Genomic DNA, 22,494 nt, shown 5'->3' with positions numbered 1-22,494 from the left:
CAGTTGCCTTGCAGGAAATCCCACTTATCAGTATTCAGATAAATGCACAAAATTCGTGGCGATTGATGACTCCTCCACCAGAGCGTGCAGAGGCACCAAAGGAGTACGTCCACGTCGTCGACCGTGTCTAGCTGCAGCAGACACGACGTGCAGGCAGGAAGGCCCCAGAGCAGCCCACCGGACGCAGGACTGGCGGCCCACAGTTTGACAGTGTCGTCGGTGTCGTGAAAGCTTTGAATATCGGGCGCCATGGGGCCATGGGTCCCACAGATAGATGGTGAATGGGGACTAGAAACAAGAAAATCAACGTTTTGATTCTATTTTGCATAAACCGGGTTTTCCATGTTTCTCACGGCCATGTCTCGGCACGGAGGCTTGCGAATGTTGAGATGGGTTGCGGGCGGGGGATGTTTGGGGCCTTGGGCCGCCATGATCATGGATGGCGCGTCGAGAGAAAGAACCAAGGTAGCGCCGCGCGCTGGCAGGAGGGGAACGGTGACTAGAGGACGGCAGCAAGCCGAATAATAATAGCAGCCGGCCGTTGTGTGCTGAATACCCTGGCAATAGATTAAAAGTGGCAGATGGGCAACATGGGATTGTACCTAGGTATCTAACCCACCACCCACACCCACCAACCGGCTTGCTGGAGCGGCAAGCGGGTGGGCGGAGGAGGAGAATATCCGGACGCAGATTCCTTGATTGCCTTGCCTGGCTGCTACAGAAAATGCCTTGTTTGCACTGACCGGTCAGCGGTAGATACTGTGCCTAGGTACGTGCCTAGGTACGTTACCAGTACGGTGCGCTGTAAAAGGCCGAGACGGAAAGAACGCCCAGGTGCACCTGCCTCCTGATGCCCCACCAAGTCTGTTGCCCGCTCTGCCAGTCACAGGCCACAAACGACTACTGACCAGTCAAACATCGCGCCTCCTCACACATCCCAGGCTAATACCTATGCTGGCCCAATTGCGCGCCCAAAGCATCTTGTGCCGCAGCTCGTCCACTCCCGACCCTCGTCCCTTGGCCCTTTTCTCGCACACCATCCGTCTGCCGCAAGCACCATCATCCGACTCTTTTTTGGCACCCAACCCAGAACCCAGTCGCCCAACTTGCGCAGCCCAGCCCAGACGTCCAGCTGCACGCCCAGGCCCCCAGTCCACCACGCCCATCCTCCCTCCACCAAGCCCGCCAGACAGGTCAGCCCCCCTCCGACCCCTGGCCCCTCGCTCTGCCCGCTTCCTGTGACACTGACACGCACGAAAGAAATCTCTCCAGACCCGGCTTATTATTCGTTCATCACTGTTCTGCCCTTTCTACCGGCCTATACCTCGCCACTCGCCTTGACCCGCCACGAGCTTGACTTTTTTTCGCCCCCCGCGGCCCCTGTCACTGCTTATATCTCGCTGCATATTAGACGCTGCCACGCCCTTTGTCTTCACCTCCGCCTGGCCACGTTCTTTCCTCCTTCCGTCACCACTCCCACGAACACATCTCTTCGCCATGTCACGACAACCCCGCAATACCAGCACGGCGACGCCTGCCTCAAGCACCCGCATGAACGAATACTTTGTCCCCCGAGACGGCATCGATCGCGAAGTCATCTCCGCCGACATCTGCCGCTACCTGGGCAACGATGCCCTGGTGCGGCCCGGTCACTACGAGGTGCGTTCTCCGAGGCAGACTGTCCAGACTGCCAGCTTTACTAACGTTGCTCAGAACCCGCAAAGCGGACAGACTGTCCAGGGCTACTACATCACTGCCTACCGGAACCTGACAACCGTGAGCCACGCTCGATTCTTGATTCCCCAGACTCCATCGCTAAATCTTGTCAGGCCATGATTGAGGACCTTAAAGCAGACTCTGCGCGTTGGGACAGCGAACGCCGTTCCCAAACATCGCGCAATACCCCTGGAGGTATCCAAGGCTCGCGAGATGGCCCAAACTATGCTGGGGCTCAGTCTTCTAACTCACATGCAGTGCAATATCGATACTCCGAGACGCATCAGTCGCGTCAGCATCATGGACCTACTGAGCACCCTCCCTTCCAGCAGCAGCAGCAGCAGCAGCAGGACCATTTCAACAGCCGGGATTCCTTTGAAACTGCCAAATACCCAGGATCTGGTGCCCCAGGCTACACTGGTGCCACTGGCCACTTTCCCCAGCAGCAAACGTATGCCCAAACTACACCCGGTCCCAGCTATGGCAACTACCAGCAAGGTCCTTCTGGCGCGAATCCTGATCCCAGGTATCCCAGCCCTGCCAACCAGCCCGGCCTGATGAACCCAGGATTTCAAGCTCCCCAAGAAGTTCCCTATGTGAATACTGGTGCCCACATGACGCCGCGCTATCCTCCCAACGATGGCTTTTCTGGACCTCGCGGGGGCTCCTCCGGACCTGGACCCCAGCAGAGCATGTATTCCACGTCTGGCCCTCCCCAGCAGGGCTATCCCCAGCACTCTGGCGCACCCTACCAGTACTCAAACCAGGGACCTCATCCAGGAAGCGGCCAGCAGTATTCTTCCTCTATTCAGCCACAGGATCCTTTCTACGGCAGAGGTCAGTCGCGTACCAACGGCGAGTAGCTGCGTGCCACCTGAATTTGTCTTCTGACTTACTCTAGCCTCGCCTGCCGGCCCTCCTCCACAGCCTGGTTACGGAGCCCAAGGACAGCAGCAACAACCACAACAGCAACAGTATGAAGAAACCCCTCTCTCCCGAAGCTCCGCAGCCCCCTCCAGTCCCAAGCCGCCCTCTGGCGCAAACAAGCGTCGTAATGACCAGGACAGCGACAGGAACTCTGTTGAGAGACACCACCGACCTCCTCCCCCTCGCCGCTAGAGAAGACATACCGCTTCTACTCGCCCGCCATGGCTAACCATGGCTCCAATACTGTGACTGCATTGTTCTATGGATGCTTCAACCGGAGCCCTCTGCTCTTTTTCTTTCATGTTGTCATCAACGACCCGCAATGGACTATAAACTGGAATATCTCCCGCGTACATATGAACTCCCCTTGGACCTCTGCCACGGACAAACCCGCTCTGGACTGTTTCTTGGACAATGCTTGCGATTTCTTTGTTCTTTTGGCCTCTTCCACTTATGGATAATGTTACCAATGCCGGATATACTCGTTTGGTCCTCTTTTTTTGGATTTGCCCTCAACTGGATATTATTGCCAAACCTGGCTCTGGATTTATTGCCCTGTCATCTGGATGAAAATTCCAAGTTGATTAATGATTGGATTTACGTCATGTTTTTATCAACTATCACCGGCGTTTTGGAAAAGGCTGGTTGATTTAGTACAAGTTGATTTTGGGTTGACGATGCGAGCCTCCTGTCCGGCTGGACTTTGCCAGCCAAAGTCGTCTGATGACGTCCTGGTTTGCCCTCTACCACTCCACGGAAAAGCATTTATGTTGTGCTTACATGCCCAGAACCGGACAGCAGGGTAGGCATCGCCGCTTTGTATATATTCCCCATACGTTTTTTATGGAATTTTGCAATCTTTTTACTCGATCAGAGTGTCCCGGATGTGAATTGTTTGCACTGATGCTTGTAGCTCCACAAGCTACCAAGATGGACCTTGGCGCTTGCATGTCGAGTTGAGCCGTCAAACACCATTATCCTGGATCTGCACCTGGACACGAATTCCACTGGAAGCATGACGCAGATGAGAAGTCCTGGCTTGATGCCCAGCCATGCAACTTTGAAAATACCTACCACTGGCTTTTTATTCCCTCCCCTCGGAGCAATCAGTAGTCATGGAACAGTTGAGAGACCGTCAATATAGGTCATCCTTTTCATGCATTCCTGCGCACAATATCGACATAGGATCATTTCAAGTAAGACTACGGCTTTCGGCGTCTTGTACCTTGTTCAAAGACGAATCGACAATTGCTATCTCATCTATCATTGACGGTCGATTTTCCCCCGCACATCTGTCATCAAATATATGTTCACAGGAGCTGATGTCTGTTTGATATGTGTAATAATATTGTCATAAAATGTCTAGATAGAATAATAACTTCCCATATTCCCCAGCATAATAGGCGAAAACGCCGAGCTTAAATCCCGTTATTCGTGAAAAGCAAAATTCTAAAGCTTTAAATCCTTTGTAAAAGGCCACTGGAAAAGACCAGCGCAATGACGGCCGCCACCCATTCCTGCGACGGTGAAGCCGAGGCCAGTGGCTCGAGAGCACGGTTCTTGCTGTACGGAGGAGGTGGCATCTCAAGCGTGTAGAGAAGAAAGCGGCAAGACATGCCCTTGCTACGCAGCGGCCCTCTTTTCCGTGACGTACTGCTCTTGGCCAACAGGTCGAGGTGTCCCTGGCGGCACAGGCTGACTAGCTCGTCAAGGTCATCGGCCGAAACGCTCCCGAGCAGCGTGCTCTCGCGCAGCCCACGCGTGTTTTCCGGCACATCGCCGGGTGTCTCTCTGCAGCAAAGGTTGCGGCGACGACGAGTGCCGGTGATGTGCAAGTAGATGCCGCGCGCGCGGGGGTTGTCCTCGCCCGTCAGGATGTAGAGCTTGTGGCGGTCTTGACTCGAGTCTTGCCTATCGCTGGCGCTGTAGTAGCGCGTGTGGAAGATGGGGAAGCGCGGCGCCGCGGCGGTGGCGGCGGCGGTGGTAGTTGTGAGTGGCAGGCGGGTGTATGGCGGAGGAGGAGAATAGGATGCCGCGGAGCCCATGGATGAGAGGAGGGCGCTGATGGGTGGCAGGGTGGGACGGGTCGAGGATGAGTCGGAACAGGGGAGTCGCTTGTATGGAGGCGGAGGAGGAGGAAGAGATTCGTAAGGAGGAGGGGGAATGGATTCGTAGTCTGGAGGAGAAGGAGAAAGCGAATCGTAGGCCGGAGGAGGAAGAGACTCGTATGAAGGAGGAGGGCAACAAGGACGACGAGTGTTGTGCTGGATATGTGTAACTTCAGCGCTGTTGGTGCTCTGGTGGTTGTTGGAGCGGTAGAGTATGGCAACGCGTAGACACCTTGGTGCTCCATTGGCCTCTATTACGCCGGTGCAGTACTCGTTGACGAACATGTTGTTTCGCGTTGTTTAGAGTTTGGAAGCGCTGTGTAGTCTGTACTTCTGTCACTCCTAGTGTATGATGGTCGAGAGCCAGAAGAAGCTGATGCTGATGAAAACAAATCAAACATCTCGACGAGAGATTGAAAGGCTCTTATAGATGAAAACGCATTGATGATTCACATGATCAGATTTTGCATGATATCGGAGAGTTGTAGTTGAGAATGGGGCGCCGAGGTGGTAGTTCCGGCAGGCAGAGCACAAGTTCACGGCTATCGTTTGGCCCTAGTCACAAATTAAAAACGTTGGATCTGAAGATTTTGATCAAAGGCAAGTCTAAGCTGGTTTGGGAAATGTACAGCGCTTCTCGCAGGGCGTCGGAGAGGCCGAGTTGGAACCAACACGACAGCCGGGCGGAATGCATAGTGGAGGACATGGAAGCCTGCCAGTACAACTGTGGGCACGAGCTACGATGAGCCACGGCTGAAACTGGGACGATGAGTCTTGCGCCGTCTTGGCTAGTGTTGGTCGAGTTTGATGGCGGAAGAAGCCGCGAGAGTGGGTGTTGGTGGTGCTGTGGCAGGCAGCGGCAAGTTCCACGGTTGGTATATTTAGAAGCTAGGGCAGGCAGCGGGAATTTACCAAAGTCCTGAAGCACGGGAAGAAGGGCAAGCTAGCTCAGTAGGCCCGAATATGGAGATTGAGCTGAGGCAAAGGGACGTTGATGCTCGGATATCGTTGGCCACTACGTGACCGAGCCGCAGTTCTCTTCTAGCTCACTAGGCAGCATCTGGAGTGTTGGCACGCGACTGAGAAACGCGCATGTTTGAGCATGTAGAGTCACATGCTTGATCTACTGGGACTCGAGCTTGGGGGATTTGAGTTGAGGTATCTAGCATTGTTGCTTGGATATTGTTCACGACCAGCCGACAGAGGCCGAACCGTTGCTTGTTTACTGGCGTGGATCTAGTTAGTACATCGCATCGCCGCCCAAGAGAGAAAGTATGCAACGTGGTTGTCAGAAGACTTGTAGAGCCGCAATCTTGCACCAGACAACATCGCCTGCCTTTCATCTCGAGGCCTCCACAGCGCCGGCCACCTGTCAACCCCATCACAGATTGCCCAGCCGGCTGTCGGCAGCATGGACCACGTCCATCATTCGATGTAGCCCCAAGATGTCTCTCCGTACTTTTTTGCTGCCAAGGGGTGAATGGCCGATGCCGTTTAAACTCTAATGCAAAGCCTTTCTTCTCGGTGCGGTTTGCATTCCGCAGTCCATGACTCTTGCGTTGTTTGGTAACTGTTGCCAAGCAAAAAGGCCGCAGGAGATTTCAGGAGACCATCGGTATGGCTGCCTGAATAAAGAAGTAAATAAAAAGTCTTTTTCAAAACTTTGATACGGACACGAGTGAGGCTTGGCTACTACGTCTCTACTAGATTGAGCGTATGTTAGTGGTGATCTAGTTGCCGGACGGCAAAGACTAGGCGGTGCTGATAAGCTTGCTAGCTAGGGCTGGTGACGATGAGCATGTGAATGTATATACAGCCATGGTTTTTTTTTTTTTTTTTTTTGGCTCTTTTGTGGCGTGCTGTTTTCCTTCTTTGACTGCCTAAAAATAGAAGCATGAGAATGATGACGGTGGAGTTTGTTGCGTGGGCATGTGGTAATGCGTGATACACGACGTGCGGGCTTGTGTACTGCACGATGGGCGGTTGCGGGCGCATGGCTGCTTTGTTGCACGAGACGTTCGGAACCGCGTCGTCATTTTCGATACGTTATTGTCGACCTCAGAATCAAGTTTTGGCAGCGTGTGGGAAATGACTGAACGGTGTCGTCTCGCATCACAGCAATTATGTAGTGGCGATGGCGGCTGTGGTTGTCGTGGTATCTGTGTGTATCGGGTGTTGCAGGCGAACTTTACCGTGGATTAGCCACAGCACAGAAATGTGGTGCAACAGATAGCAATTATGCTTTTGCGTGGCCTACCGGTACCAGGAGGCAGATATCTACAGCTCGTCACCGACACTTTAGCAGCTAGGCCCATACTAGCAACCGTCCTAGACTAACGTGTGGCTGGCCAGACTTCTAAGCAAACTCATGTACCAGTATAATTTTCTCTGTAATTATGCGTGGTAATGATTGTGACACTGAATGTCCCTACTCTGTGTCCAAGCTGCGAAGAAGAAGGACAGGACCCCTGGAAAGCTGGGTGCGTGGGGTGGGTTGTTGTGGCTGCCCTGCCCTATGTACCTTTTGTATGGAGAAATGGTGATAGAGGTACGTGGTCTGGGGTACAGGCGCAAGTGAGGGAGTGCCGACGCATGAATGCTAGGATCCGTGCTAAGACAGGGTTAAGCTTGATTCTTGGCGATGGTGTTTATCATCATGTCTTGTTTTTTTTTCCTGTTTTACCTTTGTGCCCCCGTCCTGATGGGACTAGTTGCAATGTCTGTAGGACGGCCGGCGGGCTTCCGTAGCTTCTCACATGGCCATGAACGAACGCCTGTAGCCGCTGTGGCTGGTGGTTTCAGACGCTGTCGCCAGTTTTGTCCCGGGTTGCCACGGTTCCTGGATCTGTCCGTCTTCCAGCAGGCCGTTGCCAATACACTCGGGCAGACTGAGGTGCGCATATCTCGCAATTCCTTCCCCGGCGTATATTGGTAACGTGCTATGAATTCTTTTCTTTTTTCGCATTACGTAGATGGGTTCCCAGCGGCCAGGCACCACTCCAGGCGGGACGCGTGCCTCGAAGCTGCGAGTCTCATGCTAGCGCCGTCTGTTAGTGGCTCGCAGGGGCCGCTAGGGGGCCTTCTAGGGGACCTGCGTCGCCCACCGCCCTTGTAAAAGTAGCCCCTCCATCTGTCCATCCACCGTCCGTCCACCCACACAGCGGCAATCACAGAGGCAAAGAGGCACAGAGGGTACAAGGGTTGAAGTGCAAGGCAAGGAAGGGCAAGACGAGAACAGCTGCGAACACCACTCACTCACTCACTCACTCACTCACTCCACGTTGCTTTCTTCTTCTTCAATTCCTCATGGCCGGCAACCAGCTGCACTACATCTCGCAATTCTATCTATCGTTTCCGTCTCGTATTTTTCCGTCTCGTTCCCCATCTTGTTATTATGCTGGTCCTGTCGATGCCCCGCCGCCATTAAACAGGACTTTTTTTTTCTGCCCGCCAAAAACCTCTGGCCAGAAGCCAGCCCACTTTCCTTCCGCCCACCATCGCCGCCCCTCTACTCCAGAGAGACGCAACACAAAGCCAGGCCCTCTCCTCCAACCTACAAATCACCAGAACCCCTCCAACAGGAGTCGCCAGTTCCAACATTGTCCACACCGCAAAGACTTCCGTCGCCATGGACACTGCCGCCATCAGGGGCTTGCTCGCTGCGAGTCTGCTTCCCGATGCGGACAACCGACGCCGTGCTGAGCTTCAACTCAAGCAGGTAGGCCAGCCTTTTTTTTTTGCCCTTTTTCGCCCTACCCGTTTCCCTTGACCGTCTTCTCTTTTTGGTGTCGATATTTTTGGCCGCCGCCCCCCACGAGCGCTCCTCGACGCCGGCCAACCACAACAATGGCCAGCTTGCGCCACCGCTTTCCCTCGAGCCGTGTCGAAAGCCTCGAATTAATCCTCTGCTGGAATATGAAAGAGTCGCCATGCTAACGTCACCCCGTCTAGGTGGAAGAAGAGGTTGGCTTCCTCGTCTGCCTTCTCGACATTCTCGAGGCTGAACAAGATGCCAGTGTTCGCTTAGCCAGTATGTTTTGCCCGCCATGCCCTTGATTCGCACCGTCGCCCGTCGTCTCACACATTTTCAGCAATCATCTATCTCAAGAACCGCGTCAATCGATCATGGTACACCACCGAACCCGTCGCCGCCGGCAAATTGATACCCGACGAGGAAAAGAGCCGCATTCGAGACCGCCTCGTCCCCCTGCTCGCCAACTCCGACCCCCTCGTCCGCCAGCAGCTCATCCCCGTCATCCAACGCGTCCTCCAGGCCGATTTCCCCAGTCGATGGCCCAATTTCATGGGCTTCACCTCGGAGCTGCTCAACACCAACAACCCCTCCTCCGTTCTGGCCGGCCTGCAATGCCTGCTCGCCATCTGCCGTGCTTTCCGCTTCAAGGCCAGCAACAGCGACGATAGGCAGCACTTTGACAGCATTGTCGAGGCCAGTTTCCCCCGTCTGCTGGCCATCTGCAACGAGCTGGTCAACCAGGAGAGCGACGAGGCCGGTGAGATGCTTCACCTCGCTCTCAAGACCTACAAGCACGCGACATGGGTATGCATTTATTCAAGATGGAAAATCTTTGTCCCAATTCCTGACGTCAATTTAGCTCGAACTCGCCCCCGCTCTTCGTGTTCCCGAAACCAACATTGCCTGGTGCACCGTCTTTCTCCAGACCGTTGCAAAGGCTGCCCCGGCCAACGCCATGCGGGACGACCCGACCGATCGCGAAACCCACCACTGGTGGAAGGCCAAGAAATGGGCCTACTTCAACCTGAATCGCCTGTTTATTAGGTATGCCATAACTGCTTCTCGTCTTGCACCCCTCTGCTAACTCCTTTAGACATGGCAACCCCACCGTGCCTGGCAAGGAGGCCGATGCCATGGCTTTCGCAAAGAACTTCATCGCCAACATTGCGCCCGAGATTCTCAAGCACTACCTCCACGAGATCGAGAAATGGGTCGCCAAGACCTCGTGGCTCAGCCGGCCCTGTCTCTCCTACACCCTTATTTTCCTCGACGAGGCTGTTGGCCCCAAAGAGATGTGGCCGCATCTCAAGCCGCACTTGACCAACCTCGTCACCCACTTCGTCTTCCCCGTGCTTTGCCTGACCGAGGACGATCTCGAGAAATTCGAAGACGAACCCGAAGAGTACCTCCACCGCAAGCTCACCTATTTTGAGGAGGCTTCCGCCCCCGACGTGGCCGCGACCAACTTCCTCGTCAACCTCACCAAGCAACGCCGCAAGGAGACATTTGAGATTCTAAAGTTTGTCAACGCCGTCGTCAACGAATATGAAGAAGCTACCCCCGAGAACAAGAACCACGTCGCCAAGGAGGGTGCTCTGCGCATGATTGGCACTCTGGCCCCTGTCATTCTCGGCAAGAAGAGCCCCATCGCCGACCAGATCGAGTACTTTCTCGTCCGATACGTCTTCCCCGACTTCAAGAGCCCCCAGGGTTACCTCCGTGCCCGTGCTTGCGACACCATTGAGAAGTTCGAGCAGCTCGACTTCCAGGACCAGAACAACCTGCTCACCATCTACCGCCATATTCTTGATGGCATGGCTGATGAAGCGCTTCCTGTCCGCATCACCGCTGCTCTCGCCCTGCAGCCTCTCATCCGCCACGACGTTATCCGCCAGCACATGAAGCAGAGCATTCCTACGATCATGCAGCAGCTACTGAAGCTTGCAAACGAGGCTGATATCGACGCGCTCGCCAACGTCATGGAAGACTTTGTTGAGGTATTCGCCACCGAACTTACTCCTTTCGCTGTTGCCTTGTGCGAACAGCTCCGCGACACATATCTGCGCATTGTTCGCGAGCTTCTTGAGAAGGAGAGCAAGGCCGGCGAAGACGACGAACTATACATTGCGTACGACGACAAGAGCATTACTGCTCTTGGTGTCCTGCAGACCATCGGAACCCTGGTCCTCACTCTTGAGAGCACCCCCGATGTGCTTCTTCACATTGAAGCTGTCCTCATGCCTGTCATCAAGGTCACACTTGAGAACAAGCTCTACGGTAAGCGCCACTGCTAACGATTTCCGAAACCAGGCTAACTTGCGATAGACCTTTATAACGAAGCATTCGAAATCATCGACAGCTGCACCTTCACTGCCAAGGCCATCTCTCCTAACATGTGGCAGGCTTTCGAGCTGATTCATACGACTTTCAAGTCTGGCGCCGAGTTCTACCTTGAGGATATGTTGCCTGCTCTCGACAACTTTGTTCAGTATGGTTCCCCCCAATTGGTCCAGAAGCCGGAATACATCCAGGCTCTCTATGAGATGGTTTCGGACATGTTCTCGGACATTCGTCAGGGTGGAGTCGAGAGAATATGCGCCTGCAAGCTGGCTGAGGCTCTTATGCTTAGTCTGCGTGGAAACATTGACCAGTATGTCGAGGGCTTCATCTCCATGGCTATGAATGTTTTGTCTGCTCAGCCCGACGTCAAGCCCAAGAGCTACAAGATTTATCTGGTCGAAATGGTCATCAACGCCATCCATTATAACCCTCTTCTGAGTCTTCAAATTCTGGAGACCAAGGGGTGGACGAATCGCTTCTTCAGCCTGTGGTTCGGCAGCATGTCTTCTTTTAGCCGTGTCCACGACAAGAAGCTGTGCATTGTTGCCATTTCTGCTCTTCTTAACCTCAACCACGAACAGGTCCCCCCGAGCGTCTCTGTTGGCTGGCCGCGTCTGCTACAGGGTATTACTGAGCTTTTCCGCACTCTTCCTGCTGCCCTTAAGAGTAAGTATCATGCGAAGCGCCGATCGATAGCTATACTGACCTGCTGCAGACCGGGAAGAGGCCCTCCGTGACGACCCTTACTTCTCCAGCAACTATACTTACGATGACGACGATGACGAGTGGGATGATGACGAGTCCAAGTGGGAAGCTGAGGAAGAGGAGCCTGTTGTCGAGGAAGAGACAACCGAAGCCAAGGAGGAGAGCAATGCCTATCTCGAATTTCTACACGGCGAGGTAAGAGAGCTCATTGGACAGATTGCCCTGGATCAGCTAACGGTTTTCAGGCCCAAAAGTTTAGCCGCGCTATTGATGATGATGAGGAGGACGAGCTGAGAGAAGATAGCGTTCTCCTAGAATCACCCCTCGACAAAGTTGAGCCTTACCAGCTCTTCAGTGGTACTCTTCTGAGTAAGTAGCCCGAGAAGTTATCGTGCAACCCCTGCTAACGGACTCAGAAATGCAACAAGAGCAGCCCCAGTTCTACAGCAGCCTGGCTGGTCAACTGTCACCAGAGGAGCAGAATGTGCTGCAGAGCATTGTCGCCAAGGCCGAAGCCATTGCCGCGCAGCAAGCACAGCAGCCACCCAACGGCGGTGCCAACTAGGCCCGTCGCGCATTTATAATACAGCGAGGAATTCCGGATGACCGGGCGCAGTGTTGTGCCGCGCCAAGCCGCGGCAGTGAGTACAAGAACAAGTGGGTGGATAGCATTAAGATACCTAAGACCGGCGAGGATTATGGGTGTTTGGGAAACAATGGTTCGACCGCGTGGGAAATCAAGAACTTTATATATAGTAGGTAGCGTCAATGGGCGGATGACAATGGTGTCATAGTGGTGCGTCCAGGGTACGAATGTCTGCAAGTGTGGTGGCGCATTTTCTAGATGTTGTAAGCAAGAAAGAATAAGAAGAAAAAAAATAAGGTTTTATTTTGTTCAAGCCTTCTATTGTCATTATGATGGAGCGTTTTTACTGAGGCTGCGCTATTAGAACTCATTGCTGAGTGTCTAGTCATTACTTTGGTGATTTTTAATGCTAGACATGGATGGATCATGTCGGCATAAGAAGCTTTGTCCTACTGCGCCTTTGCCCAGACGTCTTGCCACACGAGAATCGTGCTCAGGGTCATGAAGCAGCCAACCGTCACGTCGTCGAGCGCGACCCAGCCGATAAAGGACGCGGGCAGGGTCAGATCCAGCACGTCAATCACGAGGCGCCTCAGCGGCGGCGGTGGCCGGCTCTGCAGGGCTTGCTTCTTGCCGCTCTTGGAGGGCTTGACGGTGCCGGAGAAAATACCGGCGCGCTGGACGACGGTGCGGACGATGGAGGCGAGGATGGCGTAGAACCAGAACTTGTTGGCTTCCACGAGTACGGGCGTGTACCAGGGCACGACGTGTATCTTCATGTCGTGGAGCTGGTTTACACACGCGGGTCAGAAGAGAATTCATGCAGAGCAAGAGATGGGAGGAGGGTGCAAGGATGATACATGCCATGGTCAGGTTCTCGAGGGCAAAGTAGAGGAGTAGACAGCTCCATTCGACCAGATCGAGCGTCTTGTACGCCAGCGAGGCGTATTCTCTCCCTGCGGTGTCGAGGACATTCTGGATACAATCGAACAAGACGAAAAATCTCAAATACCGTCGTGCTTTATTTGTCTCGTATTAGTGTTGAGCTGATGGGTTGTGGATGAAGGGAAGGTGTGGGCGTACCGAGGTTGAGTTGCCAAGACGCAATGACGCTCCTCGTCGCGACGAGTTCGTGAGAGGACGCTTGGGCGGAGATGATGACGAGGCCATGGATGAGGCGCAGGGAGAGGTCCAGACCGGCGGTGGTGTTGAGAAACTTGGAGGTTTGCTGCAGGAGGGAGCGTCGTGGTGATGACGGCGCCGTGGCGGTCTGCGGGAGGAGGGTGGGCGCGGGAGATGATGGGCTCTGCGTCGTGGTTCTGGTCTTGGTTTTGGATTTAGCCATGATTGTGAGGGGGTAAGGAAAAAGGTGTAAAAGTAACTAGGAATAGTATTGAGACGGAATAAGTAGGAGTGTGAGAAAGGATGCAGATGTAGATTGTTTGGATAAGAGGAGAATGGCTGGCGAGGTCGGTGTACATGGTTGGGAGCTCGCGCGGGTCCCGAGGACCGGGGCTAGCGCCGTGCATGTACGGGGATATCGCCGGCGGGAGAGTAACACAATCGGGATAAAACTGCATTCTGTTCAATGTTATGAGCATTCAAACAGTCTCTTTGAGCTGAACCATCTAAATCAGACGGCTTTCGTACTCGTTTTGTCAATGGGCATGTCGGTGGCGATGGCCGATGCGGCTTATACGGTTGTGGGTGTTTGGGTATCGAGAAAAATAAAAGCCACAGTGCACAAGCTCGCTCAAGGTTGGGTTCATTTCTGAGCATGTAGTGAAATACTTTTGGTTTCACAGGCAAAGATTCGCGGCATCTACATGAAGGGCGCACATAGTCCGTTACCGAGCTGGTGCAGTCCGAGACAAACTGGCCGTAGCAGCCACCCTGACCATTACGGATGATGCAACAACAAATGACAAACGGGAAATCTTGCAATTCGATGCATCCGGTATCCCAGTTTCCATATTTAGCGCGTGTTGCATCACAATTCCTGCTGATTGGCCCAGATCAGAGGTTCCTGCAAATGGCCCGGAGATGGCCGCCACACACCGAGATCGCAAAAACCGGGCATGGCGTACATGCATGGCGCGTCTCGCCCACGTGTGTAGATCTGGACCAGATTTCCACCAAAGCAGATCTGCGTCTTTTTCATTTTCGAGAAATTATGTACATCTTTTTCTCGACGATATTGTACAACGCGATAAGCTTCTCGCGACCGGAGCTCTCCGTCTGTGTACCAGTCGGGTGGGGCACGTGAACCGTTTGGGCGGGCCGTTGAACTGCCCTGCCATTGATTGAGTCAAGCCTCTTCAACAAAACAAGACTCATTCGTCTCTTCACATCATCCCAATACTCTGATCAAGCTGATAGATTCTCTCATTGGCGTAGAAGAGACTTTGTTGTTGGTCGCTATAGACGCTCAAAGCCAGCCCACGGATATCTTTCGGTGTCTGCAAACGCCCAACCCCGCCTAGATCGATCTTATCTCAGCCAGCAGCACACCGTCGGTGAGCCAGAAGAACAATGACGACCAGATACCGCGTGGAATGTAAGTAGAGTCTCAGAGCACTAACTCGCCTTGCCTTTCTTACCGCTGCCGCTCGCCTTGCGTTGCAGCAACATGCTGTCCTGCTCAACTCGCTGACCGCCTCAGATGCGCTCAAGACGCACCGCCGAGACCAATTCATCGAATGGGTCAAAGGTCTCCTCGCTGTGCCGTTTGTTCTCTACTCGCAGCCCACGGGCATCGTCGGGGATGGCACCAGCATCGCCAAGATGTCGGAGGAGGCTCATCGCCGCTACGCCGAAATCATGCACGACGTGGAAATGATGATTGATGACCACAGTAAGCGAAACCCGCGCGTGCGCTCACGGCCCGTTCAAAGACGGCACTAATACACTCACAGTTGCCCGTCAAAACCAAGACTCCCGCATACCATCCAAACTGGGGATGCTGGTCCCAACGGCCGGGCCATTCTTCACCAGGCTCCCGCTGGAGGCGGCCTTCAAGTACCAGGACCGCAAGCGCTACATTTCTTGCCGCCGGTACGTGGCGCCCTCGTTCAACGACGTCCGCCTCGTCCTCAACTCGGCCCAAATCATGGCCGTGACCAATGGCACCCTGCAGCTGGCCACCTTTGACGGTGACGTGACGCTGTACGAGGATGGTCAGAACCTGGAGCCCAGCAGCCCCATTGTGCCTCGCCTCATGCGTAAGCTTCCTCGTCCGCCACGGCACTATAAACGTTACCAGAGCTAACCAAAACTGCACAGACCTCCTGCGCAACAACATCAAGATCGGCATCGTCACCGCTGCCGGCTACACGACGGCCGACGGCTACTACGGGCGCCTGCACGGGCTGCTCGAGACGATTGCCGCGTCGACGGAGCTGGACCCCGTGCAGAAGCAGAACCTCGTCATCATGGGCGGCGAGGCCAACTACCTCTTTGAGTACTCGCAGTCGTCGCCGCACCGCCTCGCGCCCGTGCCGCGCGCGCAGTGGCTGACGCCCGAGATGGCCGGCTGGTCCGAGTCGGACATTTCCGCGCTGCTCGACGTCGCCGAGACGGCCCTGCGCGACTGCATCCGCTCCATGAACCTGCCCGCGCGGCTCATCCGCAAGGACCGCGCCGTCGGCATCATCCCGGACCCGCCGCACGTGCAGATTGCGCGCGAGAGCCTCGAGGAGACGGTCCTGGTCGTCCAGCGCATCCTCGAGATCGGCAGCCTGGGCCTCCGCGAGCAGGCCGCCGCCGCCGCGAGCAAGATTGGCGGCGGCGCGGGCGCGGCGGTGTCGCCGTCTGACAAGCGCGGCGTGCCGTTTTGCGCCTTCAACGGCGGCCGCGACGTCTTTGTCGACATTGGCGACAAGTCGTGGGGCGTGGCCGTGTGCCAGCAGTGGTTCGGCCGCCGCGGCGACGTCGACGCCACGGGCGCGTCGGCGGCGGCGAGCACCGCCATCAAGGGCGAGAACACGCTGCACGTGGGCGACCAGTTCCTCAGCGCCGGCAGCAACGACTTCAAGGCGCGCAGCGTGGGAACGACGGCGTGGATCGCGAGCCCGTCCGAGACGGTCGAGCTGCTGGACGAGCTGGCGGATCTGACGCAGAAGAAGCTTGCGTAGTTTATTGTAGAACGGGAATCATCAAAGAGGTACGAGAACGCAGATACCATTGTCTTCAACGAGTTTCAACATTAGCATACAACTTTCAACATGTAATATACATCAATCGCATTTGCAGTCCTGGCGACATTCCAAGGTTTTGTGAATAATTTCTGCTTCAGTCCGCACTCAGACATTGACTAGTGAGCGGCTCGTCTGCAACGACCCTCCGTCCCCTGCGATGGCTCCGGCTAGCGTTCCTCCCTCCTTCTCATCTCGATTTCTCTCCAATGGAGTTGGTCGAAGACGGCATCGGCAGTTCAATCGCACGGGCACCCTGGCCTCCCGCACCTGCGCCGCCACCGACACCGCCCGAGGGGAGCTTCTCCCGCGGCGCCGTCGTCTGGGTCTTGCGGTCTTTGCTCGGGTCAATCGCCCTCTCGTTGCCGCCAGCCGCGCCCGTGCCCCCAATGCCAGCCCCGGACAGTCCCATGTCTCGCTTGTCGCGGGCCTTGTTGTCCGGCAATTTGTTGTTGGAGGAGGGCGTGGTGGCGGGACGAGTCGGGCCGCTCAAGGCGTAGTATGCGGCGCCAAGAGCGCCGGCGCCGGCCACGGCCATCATGATGGTTTTGTTGGCTGCCATGTTTTTTTTTTCGATTTATTTACGGACGCAAGATATGAAGATGGGAATATGGAAATGTATGAGAATTACAACGGCAAAGTGTCGAGGCCAACTCGGGCTTTAATAGAATGCTCATTGTCTCGGCCAGATCGCCAACGAATCAATGACGCGCCAACACTCGGCCGGTCATCGTCCGCAAAACCTGACGCACTTGATGCCACGCAAGAAAAAAATACAAGTGCGAAATAACAAACCCGGGGGGCGCCAGCAAAACGGTTTCGTCAAGACGCCGCTTGCCGCTATTAGAATCACTGACGCAGCGCTGACATAACCATCCAAGATCGCCCATGCGCCAGGCCAAAAACTTTATTATGGAAACAAACCGGGAAGAGTGACATTGCCATATTTTCTTACTCTGCTCCTAACATTCCCTTTTTTTCCCTTTTTGTGATTTCCAACATCAAATGAGCTTGCATCATGTCGTTGGTGCAGCATTTGATCCCAGAAGACGAGTTTGAGCCCGATTGGCCAGATTCGGACGACAGCAGCTGCATCGCCGCCGCCGAGCAACTTGCCCAAGTCGGCGGCTCGTGGCGGCGCATGAGCTTCGATGCGTTTGCGCCTGTGCGACCAAACTTTGACCTGACAGAGGACAAGCAGCACCGAGAGGCTGCCTATAGAGCGTCGACCCTGCGAAGAATTAGTCGGTGCCCTGTGAGACCGTCGATGCAGACAGGCAGCTAACATCGAGGACAGTCCAAGTTGCGCTCGCAGTCAGCTTTTGCTTTCTGGCATCCGGCATCGTGTTTGGCTTTGCGTCCATCAAGCCGATTCTCGTGTCCGAAGGCGTCTACAGCGAATCTTGCAAGCATGGTGGAAAAGGCAAGGACGGGAGCGGCAGCAGAGCGCCGTGCGCGGAGCAGGAAATACGGCTGAATCTACTCTTCATCGTGGCGTCCGTGACGACCAACACGTCCAGCCTCTTTGCAGGGTACACACTGGATCGCTTCGGCCGACGGTGGTGCGCGACGGTGGCGGCGGGCTTCTTGGCGGTGGGCGCGTTGATGATGGCCTCACATGGCAGGTTCTACAAGCTGGACGGGTACCTGCCGGGCTTCTTCTTCCTGAGTCTGGGCGGGACGTTTCTCTTTCTCCCTAGCTTCCAGTTATCCAATGCATTTCCAAAGTACGCGGGGCTGGTCGTGGCCCTGATAACCTGCGCGTTCGACGCCTCGTCCGCCGTCTTCTTCCTCTACCGCCTCGCCTGGGACGCCGCCCCCGGCATGACAATGGCCAAGTTCTTCCTGGCCTACCTGTGCGTCCCGGCCGCCATTGTCCTCGCCGAGTGGACCGTCATGCCGAAGCAGCGCTACCACACCCTGCCCGAGCTCGAGCGCAAGATGGTCAAGGTCCAGGAGGAGCTCGCCGCCGTGTACGACTCGGACGACGACCTTTCAGACACGCACTCGCTGCTGCGCGTGCGCAGCCGCGCCGAGCAGAGGCGCGACAAGCTGGACCGCATCCAGGAGATTGCGGGCGACGTCGGCGAGCGCCAGGACCGGATGCTGCAGCAGCAGAGCGACGGCGGCATCTGGGGCAGGCTGCACGGCCAGCCGGTCAAGGCGCAGATGCGGACGCCGTTTTTCGCGCTCCTGCTGTCCGTCACGGCGTTTCAGATGCTGCGCATGAACTTTTTCATTGCGACAATCGGGTCGCAGTACCGGTACATGGTCGGCCTGGACGGCGAGGCGGCCATTGCCAGCTTTTTCAACGCCGCGCTGCCCATTGGCGGCGTGGCTGCCACGCCGCTCATCGCGTTGCTGCTCAACAGCTGCAGCGTCGCCACGGTTCTGAGCGTCATGACGGCGTATGTGGCGGTGATGGGCGTGTTCAACTGCTTCTCGTCTGTGCCGGCGGGCATTGCGACCGTGGTCATTTTTGTGACGTTTCGGCCGTTTTACTACTCTGCTGTTTCGTAAGTGACCAAACTCTATATTCATCATGTATTTGCGCTGGCTAACCATGCTTAGGTACACGGCGTCCAAGATTTTCGGCTTTGCCACTTTTGGCCGAGTGTACGGGACCGTCATCTGCGTGTCGGGCGTCTTCAACCTGGTCCAGCCCGCGGTGGAAAGCTGGCTGAGCGTACAGCTGCAAGGGAATCCGCTGGTGCTCAATATTGCCTTTGGTGTCGTCGGCACCGTCTTGGCTGCCATGTTTACGGGCTACGTACAATGGCAGAGCCGAGAGAGCAGCAAAAGGCATGTGCATAACGACGCGTGCCATGGTGGAACAACGTATGGTACAGTAGCTTCGTAAGGTACAATAGAGCTGCAATAGAGCTACAATAGAGCATCGTTAAAATATAGATCTTATTCTCGATATTACGCGCATTGCCAGTGGTCGAATACTTGAATGAGGTGTAGTGCGACATGATCATCAACGCCAGTTCACCCAAACGCGATGCCACATCTCAGGGACAGTGTCGGGAAATTGCATTGTCTTGTTGCAGGATGTCATTCAAACATTTGATATACCAAGTTATACAATATGCAAAAATCAGCAGAGCTTCGTAAGTTGTCGTTTCTATTCGAGCCATCCCGATCGAGGTCAATCTGACATGTGCGGCGTCCCAAGACTCTCTCTTCATCTCTGCGCCTTTGTGGCATCCTGATACCGCAGCAGCACCGCGTACACCAGCTGCAGCCCCACGTAATCGTTTTCAAACTCGGACGCGACGGCGCCGTCCGGGACCGGCCCGCGCTTCTTGGGCAGGCCGCCGCCCCTCGCCGCGCACGAGTCAAAGTCGACGAGGACCAGCGCGGGGCCGTGGTTCACAAACATGACATTGTCGACCGTGACGTCGTTGTGGACGAGCTGCAGGCTGTGGAGGTGGTGGACGGCGGCGCGGACCTGCTCGATGCTGCGCTCGGCGTCGACGGGCGCGCCGCGGCGCATGCGCTCGCCCAGCGTCTCGAGGTAGCGGTCGAAGCAGAGGCCCGTGACCTCGCCTCGGGCGCCGACGGCGCAGCCGTGGAAGCGCGCGAGGTTCGGGTGCGGGCTGGCGCGCAGGCGCTGGCCGATGCGCGCCTCGTGCAGCACGTACTGGCCCAGCGTCGGCGAGCCGTCGTACTCGGCCAGCCGCACGCGCTTGACGAACAGCCCGCCGCCGGGCTTGTTGTCCGTCGGCTCCGGGCACACGCGGAGTCCGGGCTCGAGCGGCGGCCACAGGTCCGTCTTTTCAATCTGCTGCAGGACGCAGGCCTCAACGGGCGGGAGGTCGGCGCGCGAGGCGTACCGCCCGGCGACGCGGGCGTCCCAGAACTCGTTCTTGTGCCAGTACATGACGTGCGTGTAGAGAAACAGGCGCACGCCGCCAATCTCCCCCCACCGCTCCTTCATCGAGTAAAACTCCCACTCTGACTCCATTTTCGTCTGTTTCGCGCCGTTGGTGTGGGATCCGTGTGAGCAATGTCTCTTCAGGAAGAGTGTGACAAGAGACGAGGACGAGGACGATGAGGAGGAGGGGCTTGTTTTTTTCCATGGCCTGTCTTTGTGCGTCAGCACTTTGTACCATGTACGACCTTTTTGAATGCATACAGTGGCGGCGGGAAGAGCTTGTCCCTTATCCGATGTACACGCAGAAAACAAGGGCTATATTTTGCTTTTTCGGACGTCATTCCGGGAGTGTCTCTACGGCAGCGGGCCATTTGGGCCGCTTGCGCGCAGCAGCAGCCACCTTTTTTTCTTTTTCGAAGCGATGAGACAGAGACACGGAATGCACAAGTCATGACTCAAGAGCGTGGAAATGAGTCTATTCAAAAAGGCAAAGTCCCCAATGCCGATCGTACATGACTGGGTCCGGAGCGATCGGGCGCGCGCCGACCCGATAAAAAAGTAAAATTAGAACAACGCAAGACATTTAATAAAAAAGCTTCCTGCGCTTTGATCAAGATGACGAGAAAAATATGACGATCCTCTGCGTACAAAGAAACTAGTTGTATCCTTGCACCGTAGCCACTGGGGCAGGCTTGGCAGGTCCCATGTACTGTACAGGACTCGGTGCGTAGACGGGTGGCGGTGCGGCTGAGACGGGTGGAGGATAGTGAGCAGCCGTAAAGTGTGGCTGCTCGACGTCGTTGATGGCAGCAGCCTTGTTTCTTCTGTGCTTGAGGTAGATGCCGCCGAGGACCGCAATGGCGACAACAAAGATGATGGGGATGATGATGAGCTTGATCGCTCCGCCGATTAGACCCATTGTGACTGCGGGGGCGTACTAGGAAACAAGAAAAGAGGGCCAGAAACAGTCTGACTTAGAATATGGTGTCAAACGGGGCAGTATTGCAGTATAGTATTCAGAGTCTTTGACGTCCAGAGCACGGAATACTAGGACGAACGGCTCGCATTATATCTTTCTCTTAGATACCAATGCCACTGTAGCCAAACGAGAAGCGACCTTCTTTGTTTCGCAACATGCCGGCTTCTTTAGATGCCTTCCCTGGTGATAGGTTCCAATCCCCTGCATCGTTGTGGTCCAGGGTCGCAGCCGGCGCTTCGAGGGAATCTGTCGCTGGCTCAATGCAATGGGGACAACCTCACAGCCACAACACCCGTTCGGCAAAGCAGAGCCGAGCCGTTGTAGCGAGTCACCTCCACCTGATGGCCGTGTTGATGAGGTGTAGCATTTATATTGATCAAGGAGTGTCATTGGCACAACACCCCTGTCCGGCTTACTCTACGCCAAGAAGCCAGCATGTATCCGAACCGGACTCGTCCGACCAAAAAGTTGAAAATAGAATCTAGTTGATTATGAGAATTGGCCGATGAAGTTTCAGCACGCGCCAAAAGGCATATCTTCGTGGCTGTGCTATTGTAATTACATGGTACGCCGCTCCTGAAGGTCAGTTCAGGCTACACCAGTTCGGGACTTAGGCACGTTTTCCAAGTTTTGGCATCAACCATTTGAAGCAACTGGCATTTCGCTCATTTTTCGACATATCGTATTTCGCGCTCAATTCTATGGCGCTTACAGCAGCCATTTCACCGTGCATACCCGCCTGCACAGCCCTTTTGGTAGTGGGCATTATGTGACGGTCAACTGCCCAGCGAAACGCGATCAGAAGACGTGTAATTGAAATAGAAAATAACTCACAAACAATAAGATTACGGCTGCGATATCTTTTTTACTAAGTTATAGTAGGTCTATTTCTTAGGTGGCAGGCGCGGAAGCCCGCACGGCCTTTAAAGTCCTACCCTGTACTGCAGATTCACCTATCGTCAGGAGGGGGGCTTCGTTCCACGAAGCCCTCGGAATTTCGGGTTGTTCTACCCCAACACACTATCTAGACTAGCTATAGTGTCCTCTATATATGATACTTTATCTCCCAATTACTTCCTTTAGAATTACTAGCTTACTTACTCTAATAATCTAGTAAGGTCACGTAACTATAAGGCTCGATTAAGGAACCTATAGGGGTTATAAGGCTGACCTCTTAGGCCGCTTCCCTAGCAGCCTTACGTCACTTCCCATCGTTCGTAATATCTATCTCCCTTATATGAGACGTATATGTCTAGAGTAGAAAAGACTCCACAAGTGCAGGAGATCTAGAAGTGGAAGGAATCCT

The 22,494-nt window shown here is 55.0% G+C and overlaps 11 protein-coding genes across 12 annotated transcripts; 5 read left to right on the top strand and 6 right to left on the bottom strand.

Annotated features, from left to right (window-relative positions):
* Positions 1-27: 27 nt before the first annotated feature.
* Positions 28-437, bottom strand: LMH87_001882 (uncharacterized protein; the record flags this gene model as incomplete). Its single annotated transcript, XM_056193235.1, has 2 exons — positions 28-288; positions 354-437. 2 exons carry the CDS (start codon positions 435-437, stop codon positions 28-30), a joined length of 345 nt encoding a protein of 114 aa, XP_056050294.1.
* A 514-nt stretch (positions 438-951) lies between these two features.
* Positions 952-1,357, top strand: LMH87_001881 (uncharacterized protein; the record flags this gene model as incomplete). Its single annotated transcript, XM_056193234.1, has 2 exons — positions 952-1,193; positions 1,261-1,357. 2 exons carry the CDS (start codon positions 952-954, stop codon positions 1,355-1,357), a joined length of 339 nt encoding a protein of 112 aa, XP_056050293.1.
* Positions 1,358-1,497: 140 nt separating this feature from the next.
* LMH87_001880 (uncharacterized protein) lies at positions 1,498-2,835 on the top strand (the record flags this gene model as incomplete). 2 transcript variants are annotated; one of them, XM_056193232.1, is made up of 6 exons in its annotated part: positions 1,498-1,659; positions 1,714-1,776; positions 1,830-1,911; positions 1,975-2,553; positions 2,618-2,690; positions 2,790-2,835. In XM_056193232.1, 6 exons carry the CDS (start codon positions 1,498-1,500, stop codon positions 2,833-2,835), a joined length of 1,005 nt encoding a protein of 334 aa, XP_056050291.1. The 2 variants fall into 2 exon arrangements, with proteins under 2 accessions (XP_056050291.1, XP_056050292.1); XM_056193233.1 differs by having other exon boundaries at positions 2,784-2,835.
* A 1,265-nt stretch (positions 2,836-4,100) lies between these two features.
* LMH87_001879 (uncharacterized protein) lies at positions 4,101-5,036 on the bottom strand (the record flags this gene model as incomplete). Its single annotated transcript, XM_056193231.1, has 1 exon — positions 4,101-5,036. The coding sequence occupies one exon, from the start codon at positions 5,034-5,036 to the stop codon at positions 4,101-4,103; it is 936 nt and encodes a 311-aa protein (XP_056050290.1).
* A 3,343-nt stretch (positions 5,037-8,379) lies between these two features.
* Positions 8,380-12,115, top strand: LMH87_001878 (uncharacterized protein; the record flags this gene model as incomplete). Its single annotated transcript, XM_056193230.1, has 9 exons — positions 8,380-8,469; positions 8,703-8,781; positions 8,843-9,309; positions 9,365-9,549; positions 9,599-10,782; positions 10,831-11,511; positions 11,561-11,745; positions 11,796-11,919; positions 11,967-12,115. 9 exons carry the CDS (start codon positions 8,380-8,382, stop codon positions 12,113-12,115), a joined length of 3,144 nt encoding a protein of 1,047 aa, XP_056050289.1.
* A 470-nt stretch (positions 12,116-12,585) lies between these two features.
* On the bottom strand, positions 12,586-13,481 carry LMH87_001877 (uncharacterized protein; the record flags this gene model as incomplete). The annotated part of the gene is made up of 3 exons (XM_056193229.1): positions 12,586-12,924; positions 13,001-13,155; positions 13,220-13,481. The coding sequence occupies 3 exons, from the start codon at positions 13,479-13,481 to the stop codon at positions 12,586-12,588; spliced, it is 756 nt and encodes a 251-aa protein (XP_056050288.1).
* A 1,187-nt stretch (positions 13,482-14,668) lies between these two features.
* On the top strand, positions 14,669-16,269 carry LMH87_001876 (uncharacterized protein; the record flags this gene model as incomplete). The annotated part of the gene is made up of 4 exons (XM_056193228.1): positions 14,669-14,693; positions 14,799-14,990; positions 15,052-15,357; positions 15,419-16,269. 4 exons carry the CDS (start codon positions 14,669-14,671, stop codon positions 16,267-16,269), a joined length of 1,374 nt encoding a protein of 457 aa, XP_056050287.1.
* A 250-nt stretch (positions 16,270-16,519) lies between these two features.
* LMH87_001875 (uncharacterized protein) lies at positions 16,520-16,891 on the bottom strand (the record flags this gene model as incomplete). The annotated part of the gene is made up of 1 exon (XM_056193227.1): positions 16,520-16,891. The coding sequence occupies one exon, from the start codon at positions 16,889-16,891 to the stop codon at positions 16,520-16,522; it is 372 nt and encodes a 123-aa protein (XP_056050286.1).
* Positions 16,892-17,347: 456 nt separating this feature from the next.
* On the top strand, positions 17,348-19,189 carry LMH87_001874 (uncharacterized protein; the record flags this gene model as incomplete). Its single annotated transcript, XM_056193226.1, has 3 exons — positions 17,348-17,573; positions 17,627-18,845; positions 18,901-19,189. 3 exons carry the CDS (start codon positions 17,348-17,350, stop codon positions 19,187-19,189), a joined length of 1,734 nt encoding a protein of 577 aa, XP_056050285.1.
* A 327-nt stretch (positions 19,190-19,516) lies between these two features.
* LMH87_001873 (uncharacterized protein) lies at positions 19,517-20,580 on the bottom strand (the record flags this gene model as incomplete). The annotated part of the gene is made up of 2 exons (XM_056193225.1): positions 19,517-20,417; positions 20,471-20,580. 2 exons carry the CDS (start codon positions 20,578-20,580, stop codon positions 19,517-19,519), a joined length of 1,011 nt encoding a protein of 336 aa, XP_056050284.1.
* Positions 20,581-20,864: 284 nt separating this feature from the next.
* LMH87_001872 (uncharacterized protein) lies at positions 20,865-21,128 on the bottom strand (the record flags this gene model as incomplete). Its single annotated transcript, XM_056193223.1, has 1 exon — positions 20,865-21,128. One exon carries the CDS (start codon positions 21,126-21,128, stop codon positions 20,865-20,867), a length of 264 nt encoding a protein of 87 aa, XP_056050283.1.
* Positions 21,129-22,494: the final 1,366 nt, after the last annotated feature.

Source organism: Akanthomyces muscarius, chromosome 3 (genome assembly GCF_028009165.1).
Source record: "Akanthomyces muscarius strain Ve6 chromosome 3, whole genome shotgun sequence".
Lineage (NCBI taxonomy): Eukaryota > Fungi > Ascomycota > Sordariomycetes > Hypocreales > Cordycipitaceae > Akanthomyces > Akanthomyces muscarius.
The sequence above is the reverse complement of the archived record's forward strand: the minus strand, read 5'-3'. Positions and strand labels throughout refer to the sequence as shown.